Raw genomic sequence first — 15,349 nt, forward strand, 5'->3', positions numbered from 1 at the left:
GATCGAACTCTGATCTCTGATCACAAGAAATTACAAATATAATACTCTTATTTTAGCTTTGATAAAGAAAGAAAGAGAGAGAGAGAGAGAAAGAAAGAAAAAAGAGAAAGAAAGAAAAATAACATGTACAAACGAAATGTTACTATTCATGGATATTTATTTTTCAAAGGAGATAGTTAAGAGATCTAATTCTTTATGTAAGCTATTGTGCGGTGTTACACAGGCCTACAAAATTCAGACTTACAAACGATTAATACACCGTAAGATTTGTCGATAATTGTATCGAATTCTAATAGTACGCATAAAAGTAAGACAAACAGCGAGTTCCAGATACTCTTCAGCCATTAAAAGTTGTATTGTATCATGTTTACCCCCGAGATTTTATGCGTTTATATTTAAGATACAATTGAAGGCAGTACGCTTATGTGAATGGTAACTATACATACATATATGAAAAAAAATATATCAATGTATTTAAATAAACGCTATATATAAACCAGTTCAATCGCGTATAACAAAGGATAATAAGGTAGAATAATAATTAATTAGAGATCGCTACAGCAGGACTGATAGCTCTGTGTATTGCTTTTTTCAATACATCGGGGCAGACATGATACAGCCAAATGTAAATGTCACGATAACTTAACGTTACATTTCTCTTCTAATACAAAACATAAAAAATTCACGACGTGATTACATTACTTTAATAAATTGCTAAAAAATTACGTTTACTATCTGATCCAAAAAGTTCAATATATTATCGGAGGAGTTACATGAGGGTCTTAATTATATTTTTTAAAGTAATGTCATTTACTTTGCGATCATATGAGTATGTCGAGTAGAGGTGAGTGTGATGATTCTGTATTTTACATGATTGCTAAAAAAATATACAGATATATGTTTATTCTCGAGAGAAAGAGAGGCGAGTTTATTTCAGAACTTTTTGATCAGATATGATCGAATGCATTTATCGATAATTTATAAATTATTTGTTGCCAGTCGTATTTAATTGTGTTTAATATATACTACAAAGTGACTTATAGCAACGGCACGTTTCATTATTACGAATAATTTTTAGCAATCGTCTTCAGACCTTGTACGACTTACTTTTATACCCGTCATCTAAAAGTTGCAATTTATACTTATAGCGCGTTCTGCAGTCCGATTTTATTGTTTGCTAAGGATACATTATTATTTCCACTAGTATAATTTGCAGACTCGTTTCTTAATTCGCGGAGTATCATATCTCTGACCGACTCCTCCTTTTGCTCTTCATTGCAATCATCTTTTACTTCCTTCTTGACATTTACTATATCGTGATCTTCTTGAAGATGCAAGACTAAAGAAGGTAAGGCATAAAATATTTTGTCACAAAGATTGCACTGGAATGTCTTGCCATCTGTTGCCTGTAAGCAGTACTCGTAATCTTTCATAGAACTATATGTTTGTCTATGCAACGCTAAATGCTTTTCATGGTCCATAGCGAGAATAAATTCGTAAGAACAAATTGGACACTTTAAGTTATGCTTTGTCCACATTGTATGCGCTTTTAATCGATGCAAACTATCATAAACTTTACCACAAACAGGACACTTCATGCATTTATGATTATTTAGGGTCTCTCTGCTTTCGTATAATCCACTACATTCCTTACATTGATAAGTTCTTTCTCTTTTACATGCATGCTTGAACCAATGCTTTTCTAACTGTGGTAACAAATCAAATACTAGTTTGCAGAGAGTACATACGAATCTTCCTCGATGATCTCTTTTCATAGTGAAGTTCGATGCTCGTATGTCCCAATGTTTTTCGAAATTATTTTTACGCATTAAGTTTTCGTTACAAAACTCACATTGGTCCTGATGTTTAGATAGATGATTAAATAACATACCAGGCTCTGTATTTGTGTAATTACAAAAGGAACATACAAAAGTATCATCTTCCTTGTACACATGTGAGTATAAGTGTTTTTGGAATGAGTTTGAAGTGAAAAACATTGCACCACACGCTGGACATTTTAAATAAGGTTTACCTCTTTCAGTGTAATATAACGGCAAAGGTCTGAAGCTTTGTAACCAGCCAGCATTATCTTTGGAATCTAGAATATTTTGCTGATCCATAGAAGACTCTTCGTAATCTATTTCTTCCATGGCTGGCACACGTTCGTCTACGTCGGTAGAAATGATTGAATGTTCTTCCTCTTTTATTTCAACTATTGGTTCATGCTTCGGTATCAGTTTTCTCAACAATAACACTTTATTATGTCGCTTAGAGCGATGTCGAGATTTAGACTTTTTGTTAGCCAAAGAACGTTCATTATTTAATTTCTTTGTCATTAATGCATTGTCCGATTCCAACTGCGTTATTATTATAAACTCTTTATTATTAGGTACAGAAGTAACATACGACAAAGGTGAATCCGCTCTCAAGTCATCCCAGTCACTGACAGTGGATTCACTAGTGACTTCTGAATCATTTTCAATGGACAAAAGTTCAGAGGATACGTCGTCTTCTTGTGATCCAATGTCATCGTCATCATCTTCCGCGGAAAGGAGCGCTGTTCTTAATATTTCTCCATTCGATATTGGATATTTATCTTTTTCATAGCTTTCTCCATCGTTTCTTCTCTCGTTAGTTTCTTCATTTCCCATTGCGGTTTTTGAAAAATCTTTGCATTCTGAATCCTCTAGCGTTAGCATTTTGCGTTTGTAAAAATCCTACGATTTGTACTTAATTACTGCAACACATAAAATTAGACATTACTCTGCTAATAAACTGTTTACACGAAGAGTTCTCAAAGATAAAACATAACCTCAGCTTCCATTTTATGCACCGCATCTTTCACTTTTAAACAGCTCAATCGTAAATGAACGATGATTAAATCAAGTCTTTAAACAGTCGTTGTTAATGATCAAGTAAACAAATTGTACTTACATGTGAACATTTAACGTGGCCCCTCCTCGCGACGCTCTTTGCGGTGCAAACATCGATTTGTATCTGCGTGGAATTCTTTAAAGACGTATCAAAAGACGGACAAAAAAAGTATGTACCATAACGTGAATTCGTCATTTAATTTCCAAAATTCCACGCGAAACTCGTAAGTCTCAGAGTTCTCATTATTATTCACACTTGAATAACTTTGATCAGCTGTTTTCTGATTACACAAAATTGACAGGACGTCTCAGTTCGCGTCCAACCGATGACCTGCCGATGGTGACACGAAAAGTATCTCTCAACTTCTCTTGGTCGAATTTCTTGTGTTTTATGACATTTATTCGAGGTAAAGAAAGACTACTTGAAATACCTGTTACGATTATGTCGAAAATTTCTGCTGTTTACGTATAATCTGATTAATTATTTCTAGTAATGAAATTTTATTGTTATATTGAAACGCAATATACAACTCCGCGTACCTTATACGCGTAGAACGTATAGTTGAGAGACGCTGTCACAGGAATAAGCCATGTATGTGACTGTATGTAGATATAGAGGAGGCATAAGGAGGGCTCGGAGATTTATTAGAACACATACGAGAAATTAATATATTTTTAACATCGGTATTTGTATCTTTACAAAATTATCATATAAAATCATTGTAATATACAAAATTATTGGTACTACATTGTACTTAAATGCTAAATGCGCGTGTACCTCGACAGTGTGTATTTTGAAAAGCAAGAGGGATAGAACAAAAAAAAAGAATAGTAAGTTGACAAATATTTTTCCTTAACTATAACAAAAACTGTTCTGTCTTGATTCTAAAATTATAAACTATAATCTTCGATATCGTTACTTAATTACGTGTCAATGTATATAAATACATGAGACATATTATCTACAACAAGTCCTCACTCTTTCACAGAATACTTATTTAAAAGTACTATATTAAATTAACAAAACTTGGAGCTTTTAACAAATGCAATAACACTTATTTTTTAAACTTTCATATATAATTCCTCCAAGTTAATTATATATTAACAAGCCTCAGTTCATTGTAACAAACGAATGTTAATACATTCTACCCTTTTGAATTATGTTAATTAAAACATCCTATCTACCATTTTGAAATTGGAGGAAACTGATCTCAAAGACTGACTGGGACTATATATCCCAGTTTCAAAGATATGTTTTATCTAGTTCAATGTATACTACAGTACAAATTATTATTGCCTTTATCGTTGGTAGAAAATTCGTCGCGAAAAAGTTAAGGGGTTAAAGAGCCTCTCTCTTGAGAATCGGCGCTTCAATTCTTGCTTCGCTTTTTGTGTTCGTGTCCATGACCGAAGTCGGCAGCGTACGCATGTGGATAGTCGTAACCGTGGCCGTGACCGTACTCGTGGCCGAAACCGTGTCCAAAACCGGCGCCAAAACCATGAACGAACTGCGCGGGCAACGGATGGCCATGCAGCCCGTGGCCATGCAACACAGGATAAAAGGGACCACCGCCATAACCTCTACCGTCGTATGCCGGTGAGCCAACCGGACCAGCGCCAATCAGCGGGATCGGAGCTGGATGGACCGGAATCGGAACTGGAACCGGGACCGGTATTGGAAACGCTTGCTTTACCGGTACTGGATACGGTTGTTGTACTGGCACCGCCACGGGGTGCTTCACCGGTATTGCAATTGGGCGTTCCACCGGGACCGGAACTGCCTATGGATAAGTAGATTTCAAAGATGAATTACCTGTTTTGAGAGGTAAATTCTGTGAATGAAAGTAGTTAGATGGAATGTGGACCGTTTAGGAGGGATTACAAAGGTTAACCTTTAGTTGGACAGTAGCATACAGAGTGATTTCGAAACTGTAGTACAACCGGAGAGGTAAGAATAAGTCGAAAATATAGAATAAAATTTGTTCATACCACGTTTTGAAAATATAGGGTAAAATATGGATTTCAAAAAGATTGTTAAGCGAATATAGAACGAAAATATCGTCGATATCGTTTGGAAAACGAAACGCGAGGTAAAAGAATTTAGGGATGTTTCCTTACCTCGTGTATCGGAATGGGAACCGGGACCGGTCTGTGAATGATCTTTTCGATCGGAACTGGCACGTGATACGGTTTCTCGATGTAAACTGGCTGTGGAACAGGAACTGGTCTTTCCAGAACCACGTGTTTCGTTATGTATACCGGAAACGTTTTCAACAAATTGGCCCCCCCAATTGGTAAAGAAATAGCAGGTACTCTACCGTATGATAATCCGCCATGCAATCTATCAATCACAAAACGTAAGCATCGTCATTCTAGAGATTTCAAGTCAAAGATGATTCCAATCGAAAGTTAAAAATATGAATTACGAAGTTATGATATCATTACCCTTCATGAGCTAAGTTAAAGGGAGGAAATTTGAGCCCTTTCCAACCTGGATCACCTAACCATGGTTGTCCATGACCGTACCCATGAGAATTTGGTATTCCAACCCATCCGCCAGCTTCTGGTATTCCCCGTTTACTTTGTTTCGTATCGTTTGTTTCTGCAGTTAGCGCGTAGCCACAGCAAAGTATTAGGAACAGCTGAAATTCAATGTTTTTACAAAATTACTTTATAATCGTTTAAAGTCAATGCAATTCTTTTTCATTTCCTCGTGCTTTGTATCTTTACACTTCTTGACAACGCAATTTCAACGCAAGTTCTTCTCGCAAATTTAGAGATATCTAACTCACCAATTGAAAAATCAAATGATTCCAAGTTTATCGACTCGTTAGTAACTTTAACTTTATCCTGACATTGTCTACCTTTAGTTTGATTGTTTGAACCGTCGAATGACAGGAAATGGTTGGCTCGCTGTTACCACGAATCTATCACGTTTGTTTAACACAGTGTTGCGGATTTCTTAGCGTACTTGGCTCGGATCCAGGAATGATCAAAGAATCGCAATTCATCGGACGTGTTTGTGTTTACTGATCGGTCTCAAACGTTTCTGATCTTTTTTTAAGCAAAGAGGTTAGCAAAGTGAGTTAAAGTAAATTGTACTAAACATTGTAGCCAATATTTGACGGCCACAATATGGAAGCTTAGAAAGAACAGAAGAAAATAACAAAGTCCTATATTTCATCATGGAAGCAGTATTCGATAAAACATCGTAGTCAACAACACTAATTGTATAATTACTGTAGTACGTGTTATAACACCTATACGTACTTTATACGCACACGTAGACACCCGTAGGTACGTATACATAAAATATTAACGAGTCACGTAGTGACTGTACTTACTTACATAATTTAATTTGTGGTCGTTAATGACTATCGATCATTAATAAAAAATAAATAAATAATAACAATTAGAGGACTGAGAAACGTTTCTGGACCTTTGTGCCGAGTACACGTATTACGAATTGCACCTCTCAATGCTACATGATGTAAAATGGATTGTACGAAAAAGGTAATTGTACTAAATTACTACCTTCTACTAAATTACGTGTTCTGTTTGAAACATTTTCCGAATAACCAGCAATTCTTTGAGATAATTGCATTTACAGATTGAAATGACTGACTGTTCTGTTTGCAAGGATTTTAGATTATATATAATTATGAATTATATAAATTACACGTATGAACAACATACAGGGTGTACCGAAAATCGTGATGCAAGTCGAAAGGCGGTGATTCTCCGTGGAAAAGTAAGTGGAAAATGTAGAATGACGACGATTGCCGATACAAGCCTTCGTTTTCGAGAAAATCAACTATGAAATTCCGCCCACTTGACTGTCGTTACTTTTCAAGCGCACGTAACGCAATTTCATAGTCGATTTTTTTCGAAAACGAAGAGTTGTATCACGATTCTTCGTTACATTCTGTATATAAAATATTCAATGCGAAATACTCGTTATAATATTCGGCGGGAGAACCAAATCTCTTATCTAGGTTATATTTTTTAATCAAATATAAATATTAGCGTCGTATCCAGCGCCAAGGAGTTAATACTCGTGCATATAATATAATATATCAGATTATATAGCCTTACAGAGACAATAGTTCGACGAATAGATCGCCAATTAAAGATTTTGTCATATAACTGCGGATGGACGTTGTTAAGAAACTGGAATTTACTTAGAGATTAGAGATCATTAAATATTATAATAAGCGCTTTAGATATATTATATATTTTTGTATATTATGCGTATTCTGTACATTTTGACACGTCTATATGTATATACGTTATATATTATGTATTATGTATTTCGTCTAATGCTTAAATATCCGCGGTTTACTTATGATACTTGCTGATTTATGTTTCTTACCGAGATCATAGACATTGTGGTCTCGTTGAGGAGGAACTGTTCGTCAAATCGAGAAAAGCGTTAGCTTTATATATTCGCCGTTTGTCGAGGTAAACAGATCGATAGTTCCGGATGGTCCAAGTCAGGTTCCCGTGTTTGATAGGATCAGGAACTCGACCTTGTTGATTGGCGAGTTTTGTATTTCCGGTGAAGAAAGTTGTTAAATACTTACTATAACGAATCTGGTTCACGTTGACGCTGTATTCGATGGCCACGCGTAGCACTGATCTCATATCTTTACTCCAAGTGTTTCGTCGAATTGAAACGTCTATCACTAGACCACGGGGTTTCCCAAAATCAAATAAAAAGACACTTTGACCGACGCAAGATTTATTGTAGACTTTAGATTTACTTTTTTAGATATTAAACTTTCACGATGATCGGATGGAGTATTTGTGATCCTGCGGTTTTCAATCGCGTAATTCTCTTTTTCTCCTTGCAGGTCTGCCCTGAGAAAGTGAACCGGAACGTCCACGAAACGTCGCGCCATAACAAAGCGCAACACGCTGTTAATGAAACACGAAGAGACACAACTATACGTCGTAGGATCGATCGACAGCCTATCGAAAATAAAATTCCGTTTGAAGAAATTGCCGTTGCGCAATTTCAAGTTTTAATACTTATAAGCGGCAGCGTATGTTCTCCGTGAAATCGTTTCATCGACACGATCTTCGTATGGTCGTAAAAATACATAAAGCTTGCTGAAGTTGAGCGAATCGCAATTCGTGTCACGATTTAGAATCGGTGAACGCATAGCATTCTTCGGTTTCTGTAACGCGGAGCTGTCGCCTTTACTCGGCCAACGAGATCAACGAAACCGGCTGGTCCGTTTCTTGCACCAGTGTCGCTGGTTTGTTTCCGCGTTGGCCGCATCCGCGAACTTTCTTAACTTTCATTTTCTAATACGTACGAGCTACTTCTAATGCCGGCCACTACCTTTCATCCATTATTCATCGTTATGAACGCCGGTGAGCGCATAACAGGCTTGTAGTACGTACGTATTAGCCCTACAATGACGAAATACCTGACGGTCAAGTTAGACAACTTCAATTAACTTTCAATTAACCAAGCGAGTCGTTGGTTCGTCAAGTACAAGGTCTCAAGTCGTATCGATACGCTTATACGAAGCAAGTGATTTATTATTTGATTAACTTTTATCGCTAGTAACGTTAATTTTCAATGATTAACCGTTCACGCGGTACCGAATTAATTATTAAATAGAAACAGTTCTGTGTACGAACAAGCTTATTCAAAAATTATCGCGCCGTACGCGACAAATTTTCAAATTTCATTTGTTCGCTTGCAGATAACGCCTTGAACAAACGAACCTTACAACCGACTTGTTTTCGCATCGCTGTAACTCTCTTTGACTTATCCTCGTTAATCATCGATTCGTTCTTACGAACTAAACTCGTCGAATCGTTCCACGATACGCACGTTCAGCTATAACGTGAAGCGTCTTTTCCTAACGCGCGTCTCACGCTTACGTGAAAGACACATTTGTATTCCCTTTTGTCTACGAGCGCAGCCACGCTTCCGCCAGGATATGAAACAAAAATGTCACGAAACTACGCTTCAACCGCATAACCAGGTTGCTATAGAACCGTGTCACGATTCGGCGCATCGCTATTCTTATTAATTTGAATGTTCACGTAGACAATTTTCACCTAGCCGTCGTTCGGCTATCCGAACGATCTCGAAGACGGATACCTCGTCACGCGAAATTGTTCACGTTCGTTCTAATATGTGAATGACGGATGATACCGTCTCGTCCCGTGTTATGCACATAGTCATGCTCGTTATGCGTAAACGAAAGAAAAGCGGTCACGACCGCTATTTGGCCATCACCCAGGATTGGACGCAGCGAAAGTCCATTGAGTTCGAACCAAGACAACGATGGTTCCTTCCTATTGCGATGTGTCACCTGTGCATGCCCTATAAATACTTATGGGGGTCACCGATAGCGAGCAAACGCAGTTTTCCTTCGGCCTCGTAGTTGCGAGCTAGGATTTAGGGAGCGTCTCGAGAATCGATCATGAAGATTATTTTGGTATTGTTTCGTTCGTTCTTTTCTCTTCTCTCTTCTCTTTCATTTATCCTTCGTCTATTTAATTTATTTACTTTTATCGTTCTTGGAATTTTATTCGTTTCTACTGCCACTGTGTTTCGTTGCTTTTTTGTAAAACAGCGAAATTCGTTTTGGACGGTGATAAAGTACTCGGTGGTTAAATTAGCTGCGAATAAGTGATCGAAGGATTGTTGTGTGGTTTGAACAATTTTCGTATCAACAGTGAAGTTTCAACAGTATGAGCTTATTGTGTTTGTAAAATAGGATAGAACTTTTCTGTTTATTTCTCTTTCTTCTACGTTCTTCGTTCACCATTCACACGATATCCCGTTCGTTCGCAGGTCTTGTCGTTGTTCCTGGCGGTCAGTGCGGCAATTATCGTTGATAAGCACGAGAAGACTAAGCCTGTTGCGTCGAAGAGACACGACAAGAGAGGACTGGTAAATTTGGAATATGGTGTACCCGATCATCCGTACGGTCATCCTGAACCGGCGCCTGTCTTCGAGCCTTCTCTTTCGGACGTGGGTGGACACTTGGAGTCCGTGATCGCGCCTGTAGCACCTCCGCCACCGCTACCTGTAGCGCACGCAGCTCGTTAGTACTTTACTTACTAGTTTACTGTGTTTTAATTATATTGAAAATTAACGGCACGCTGATCACGATATTAACTACAAATTAGAGTAAGATACAGGAATCATTAACTTGAAACTAATTAACACAAAGTACGATAATCGATACAGGTAGACACAATATTACGAAATATCCAATTTATTTGTCATATTCATGTCGCGCGGTTGAATGTTTATTGACGAGATTTCTTTCGCGAGATACAAAATGACATGTAGTATTTCGTTTGAAAAACCGATGGTCACCTTAGTTTTTCTAAAAATATCGCGGAAGCAAGAAATCCGCGTACACTGTCATGCTCGCTATACCTTTACTTTTATCGTTGATTATTTGTGAGAGAAACGTCGATGCAATAAGCGATTACCTTGTATGCGTAATGATAAGAAATTCGATCGCGTTATTACCATTGCTAAGTCCATGTCCGAAATGGGATACACGGTCGTCAAAGAGAAATTCTTGATAACGCCCTTGAGCAACGGTAAAAGCGTGTGTCGAAATTACGAAAGAAAAGATTATTAGTGACACCATTCGTTGTTTAGAACGTGGCTTTGAGCAAGCGATGGAATTTAAACGTCGAATACGAATTAGAATCGACGACGAGAGGGACTTCCTGCGTCTTCTTCCTCTGCCTCTCTGTAACCATTCCATTCGATCGCGCGATATTTAGCACACTTGGTGCAATTTGGCGCGTTAAATATTTTGTTATTTTACAATTAATTGCTAAATCGTCAGGAAGAAATTATTCGCGTATTTTCAAGCTGCGATAAATGCATCCTCTCGTAGAACACGCAACACGGTGTTTAAATCCCATTCTTAGGTCATAGTCATCGCGGATAAATATTCGCGCGCATGGCGTTCTGACGAACGAAACATCCAAAGATCACGATGCACCGAGTCGTACATATCTGCGTAAATATTTAATTTATTAATTCAATTCGTTAATACATTGACGCATTGAGTTCTCGGTTCCCGCCTCAATTCTCGTACAAACCAGCGAATATGGAGGTAGCGCTGTGTCCGGATATCAACGCGAGTACAACCGATATACAAAATGCAGAAACTGGATCGCATCTGGTCGCAAGAAGACGCCAAACAATTGACCAAACTCTGACTGAAATCTCTTCTTTATTTCAACAGCCGCAGTTCCAGTACCGGTGCCTCAGCCAGTGCCGCATCCGGTTCCAGTCGCTGTGCCGCAGCCAGTGCCGCATCCGGTTCCAGTCGCTGTGCCTCAGCCAGTGCCGCATCCGGTTCCAGTCGCAGTCCCCGTGACGAAGCACGTGGCGGTGCCTGTACCAGTCGATCGAGCGGTCCCAGTTCCTGTGGATCGTCCTGTTCCCGTGCCAGTGGCTGTTCCCGTGCCAAAACCGTATCCGGTCCACGTGGAGAAGATCGTGCACGTCGATAGACCAGTGCCAGTACCGTTCGACAGGCCAATCCACGTGCCAGTGGATCGACCAGTAGCCGTTCCTGTTCCAGTACCCAAACCGTATCCGGTTCCGTACGAAAAGGTGGTCCACGTGGACAGGCCCTATCCTGTTCACGTGGCAGTGCCTTACCACGTTCCCAAACCTTATCCAGTACCTGTTGCTGTTCATGCTCACAAGACGCATGGATGGTTCAAGTAGGGTTTCTTCGAGATATCTCTGTCGGTTAACCAAAATTTCCTACGTTGGAGCTACTGGCGGTCGATGGTTGTGTACGATAGCGTTGAGAGATTTGGCATCGTTTCGTCGAATCAACGCTTTGGCCATTTCTCGTCTCGCGTGTTGGAATTAGATTGCGGGGTACGTAGCTGTTTAGGGGCATTTGAGGATGCACAGAATTGATATATTGTAGAAAAATATGTAAAATATCCAGAGCAGAGTATTTCTGAGAGTCTCTACTCTTTTTAATTGCGTTCACAGAAGTAACTCAGTTTCGAGGGCAGATTAACGCGCGTCGTCTGGTACGTTTCTCTAAGTCTTACCACCGACGATTTCTAAGCATCCAGTCTATCGACCCTTAATAATACACCGACAGTTGTTAACGCACCGACCGAAGTGAGAAAAATGACAGGTTTTTGACAAAAATTTACCACACCAGCAGCGTATTTGGTACAAAATTTGAAACGAACTTGCTGCAGTTTGTAATGAAAAGGAGCTACGGAAAGTTTTACAAGAAACTGTATAAAGAATCTGTAGAGAAAAACTAGAGAAAATCTTGGAAAAATTGGAGTAATTTTTGTTTTTAAATTACAAACCAGTTGTTTTGACTGCGTTGGTAGCTCTTGCGTCGACTCTTAACTAATATCGTTGTATTGTACAAGTGGCTGCTAGAATTTCATTTAGATCATTTAATTTTATATGCTAAAGATTTATCGATAATTTTTATCGAGTATTGCGCGTATAACAGAAAGTAAAATTAAACGATCCAAGTGAAACTACTACGACCATTTCTAATCTAACGAGACCAGTTGAGCGTTAAACGACTTTTTCCAACGTTATTTTGGCTAATCGTCCTTCCGAATTTTCTGACACTAGTCCATTCCAATAGTATAGTAATTGTTGCTAAAACGTTAGAAGAGCGAATTGCGTGAATGGTGTACATAGTACTACGCACTGACACTGCCAACAATTTTTGTATCTTGATGAATCTTTAATACGTTTATTTGTCGTTACATAAACGAAATTTAATACCGTTAAGGATTTTTATATTAACAGTTTTTTCTTCTTTTTTCTTTTTTGATACGTTTGTAGTTGTACGAGCGAGGATTAATAAAGTTCTCCCTTAGAAAGTATGATTCGCTTGATTTGTAGCGACCTTGCACGAAGAAGAAAGTTACAGCTTAGAAACTTTTCTGTACTAGGATTTCTTTTGCGATAATTTTGCATAGATCAACCCTTTAGTCACGTTGAAATGTCAAACAAGTAATTTCCATCGATTAACGTATTAAGACATGTAGGTTATGTAATTTGAAAGTTCGTTTATCCACGATTCATTTTAACTAAACTATCAATGAGATTCGTGCAGGTTCCATACGGAAATATATTAATTCCTTTTATTCCTTCAACTGTAAACAGTCGATATATCCGATTTTATATTAACGATCGATAACCGTATATAATTAAACCAAATTTCTTTTTCCTACATTTTCTACGTATTCTCGATCGCCACATTGGAGATGCGACTGTTCGGACGAGAGAATTTTCGGGTAGCGAAACACGCGCGTCTTCATGTGATTCTACCTTCTTCTGTCAGTCCGTGTTTCAACAACAATAATACGGAAACAATTACAAGCAAGAAAACATAACGTAGACATAATACTCTACATAAATATTTCGTACCGATAAATCTGAGAAATTTCCAATACATCAAACTGCGTCGAATCGTATTCCGTATGCGTCGTAAACCTAAATGTAAAACGCCTAACCTAACCTAAAATGTCAGTCTAAATGTAAAACGCGAGAAGAATTTATTGTCGCTTGCACTCGAATATTTCTTATTGATCCGTATACGAAATAATAATAACGAATAATAACGAATTAACGAATAATACGAAAACAATGACAAGCGACAAAATACAACGTAGACGTAATATTCTTCCAATTACTCGCGCATTCTACATAGATATTGCTTTATACCGGTAAATCGTTCAGAGAAATTTTCAATACATCGAGCTGCGTTCAATTGTATTCCGTTCGCGTCTCAAACCGTCTAAGTATAAGACGCGGGATGAATTCATCGTCGCTTTCATTGTAATATCTTTTTAGCTCGAGCTTCTAAAGCGTTGATAACAGTAGTAACACCATTGCGTGCCGAATAATGCCAGTTGGTAAGACGAGGCGTCTTAATATCCGCTTACGAACGAGAGTGTATATGACGTTAGAAATTGACAGCGATATTAATAAAATACAATCGCACGTCCTTGGCGCTGCCACTTTGTTACACGTAGGATTCAAATGGTTTATCGTAAAGTCACACCTAAACGTGTAAAACGCGCATATATCGTTCTATCGGTAAAGGTCAGGTAATTCCGCGTAAGGTGCACTATATGAGGCGATGCGAACACGACACTATAGAGGGTGTTCGGGGCGTAGAAAAGATTCAGGGGTTGATCGTTGGAGCTGAGATAAGACAAAAGTCAAGAATAAAAAGATGGCGTTTTCGGTCTTGTCTTTTGCTTACTGGCGATTAAAGGATTATGCGTGTTCTTGGTCAATGTACAGATCGCTGAGAAATTGAAGTGCCTTTGCTCGGTAACTTAGGTCGAAGATATTTGTAGCGTAGATTCACTTCCCGCGATTTTTTTGAAGTTGTTACCATACGTTATGCGGCATATCACCTAAACATAGTTCCATTTTTAGAGAAGATAGTCTTAGTAGCTAGTGAAGATATTCGTGTTAACAATCTTGCTGGTCTTAACACGTATTCTCTATAGTATTTGTTTCTCTTTAAGTGTAATTATAGTTCAGGTGATGGAAACTTTTATTAAAAAAAGACGAGTTATGCAGAAGTGTTTATGACGCATCGATCGATCTGGCGTATCATTTCCTATAAAACAAAAAAAAAAGCTTGAATCATTGAAGTGAAAAGATTGTCAGTTTGAAATACTGAAAAATAAGTGCTCGCGTGATCCGCGATCCGAGGAAGATAATCGCGAGAAATCCTTCGATTTTTCATGCGATTTAATTCCAACGTTTTACAGCATAATTAATTAACAGTTTCGATAATACGTCGAGTTTTTGATCCGATCTGATGCTGTCGCGACTATCCTTAAATTAAGAAAATACGTACCAAGGAAAGCAATGTCTGATAAATGTAAAATCTGATATACAATTATTATTGTTCTTGTATGATTATTATTTTCGAAGTATGGCAAAACCGAGGGGTTTTATCGCAGTGGAATAGAATGGAAATAGACGGTTGAAACGTATCGAAAAGGAAATGAAACGAGTCGTTGCGTGTGACAAATGTAATAATAGGTAACGAAACACGTTTACAAACGTTTACGTAAATATATGCAGATTAATCTAGCGCTTGATTCGAGAAGACGTCATTTAGCTTGCTAATAACTGAGATTTAATACACAGCAAACGATTGTATTTACTTGGTTTATGTGTCGAGTCATAAAACTAGATGACTCGCGTAAATTATTGCCGAGATGATTTTATAGACATTTCTAAGCGAGTATCGTTTAATTACATAAAATTATGATAATTACATTGTATATATATCGACGATGTTTAGGATCCTATGCGTAATTATAATACAGATAGAACAACAGAAAGAAGGAACGATGAAATAAGTGGAAGAATAATTCCTTTAAAATTGCAATTAAGCTACTGTATGCTATATATATATACAATGTAATAATAGTGAAAGTAACGA

General features: G+C 38.0%; 3 protein-coding genes across 6 annotated transcripts; 1 reads left to right on the plus strand and 2 right to left on the minus strand.

Moving 5' to 3' along the window:
- Positions 1-137: 137 nt before the first annotated feature.
- LOC126866646 (zinc finger and BTB domain-containing protein 17-like) lies at positions 138-3,697 on the minus strand. Its single transcript, XM_050620497.1, has 2 exons — positions 2,935-3,697; positions 138-2,737 (listed from the first exon to the last, which is right to left on the minus strand). The coding sequence occupies exon 2, from the start codon at positions 2,697-2,699 to the stop codon at positions 1,143-1,145; it is 1,557 nt and encodes a 518-aa protein (XP_050476454.1). The 5' UTR covers positions 2,700-2,737; positions 2,935-3,697; the 3' UTR covers positions 138-1,142.
- Positions 3,649-5,527, minus strand: LOC126866661 (tetra-peptide repeat homeobox protein 1-like; the record flags this gene model as incomplete). The annotated part of the gene is made up of 3 exons (XM_050620528.1): positions 3,649-4,654; positions 4,992-5,214; positions 5,319-5,527. Coding segments are annotated over 3 exons (843 nt in total), but the record flags the coding sequence as incomplete, so codon positions are not given.
- Positions 5,527-12,758, plus strand: LOC126866656 (tetra-peptide repeat homeobox protein 1-like). 4 transcript variants are annotated; one of them, XM_050620516.1, is made up of 6 exons: positions 5,527-6,170; positions 6,290-6,386; positions 6,484-6,624; positions 7,727-9,334; positions 9,694-9,946; positions 11,117-12,758. In XM_050620516.1, exons 4-6 carry the CDS (start codon positions 9,320-9,322, stop codon positions 11,605-11,607), a joined length of 759 nt encoding a protein of 252 aa, XP_050476473.1. In that variant the 5' UTR covers positions 5,527-6,170; positions 6,290-6,386; positions 6,484-6,624; positions 7,727-9,319; the 3' UTR covers positions 11,608-12,758. The 4 variants fall into 4 exon arrangements, with proteins under 4 accessions (XP_050476473.1, XP_050476475.1, XP_050476474.1 ...); XM_050620518.1 differs by lacking the exon at positions 6,484-6,624; XM_050620517.1 differs by lacking the exon at positions 5,527-6,170 and having other exon boundaries at positions 6,223-6,386.
- The last annotated feature ends 2,591 nt before the right edge of the window (positions 12,759-15,349 follow it).

Source organism: Bombus huntii, chromosome 6 (assembly GCF_024542735.1).
Source record: "Bombus huntii isolate Logan2020A chromosome 6, iyBomHunt1.1, whole genome shotgun sequence".
Taxonomy (NCBI): Eukaryota; Metazoa; Arthropoda; class Insecta; order Hymenoptera; family Apidae; genus Bombus; species Bombus huntii.

Excerpts from the sequence above, each read along its gene's own strand:
- LOC126866646 (XM_050620497.1), bottom strand. The coding sequence starts at position 2,699 with ATGCTAACGCTAGAGGATTCAGAATGCAAAGATTTTTCAAAAACCGCA.
- LOC126866656 (XM_050620516.1), top strand. Across the intron at positions 9,947-11,116 it reads ACCTGTAGCGCACGCAGCTC|CCGCAGTTCCAGTACCGGTG; the intron begins GTTAGTACTTTA and ends TTATTTCAACAG.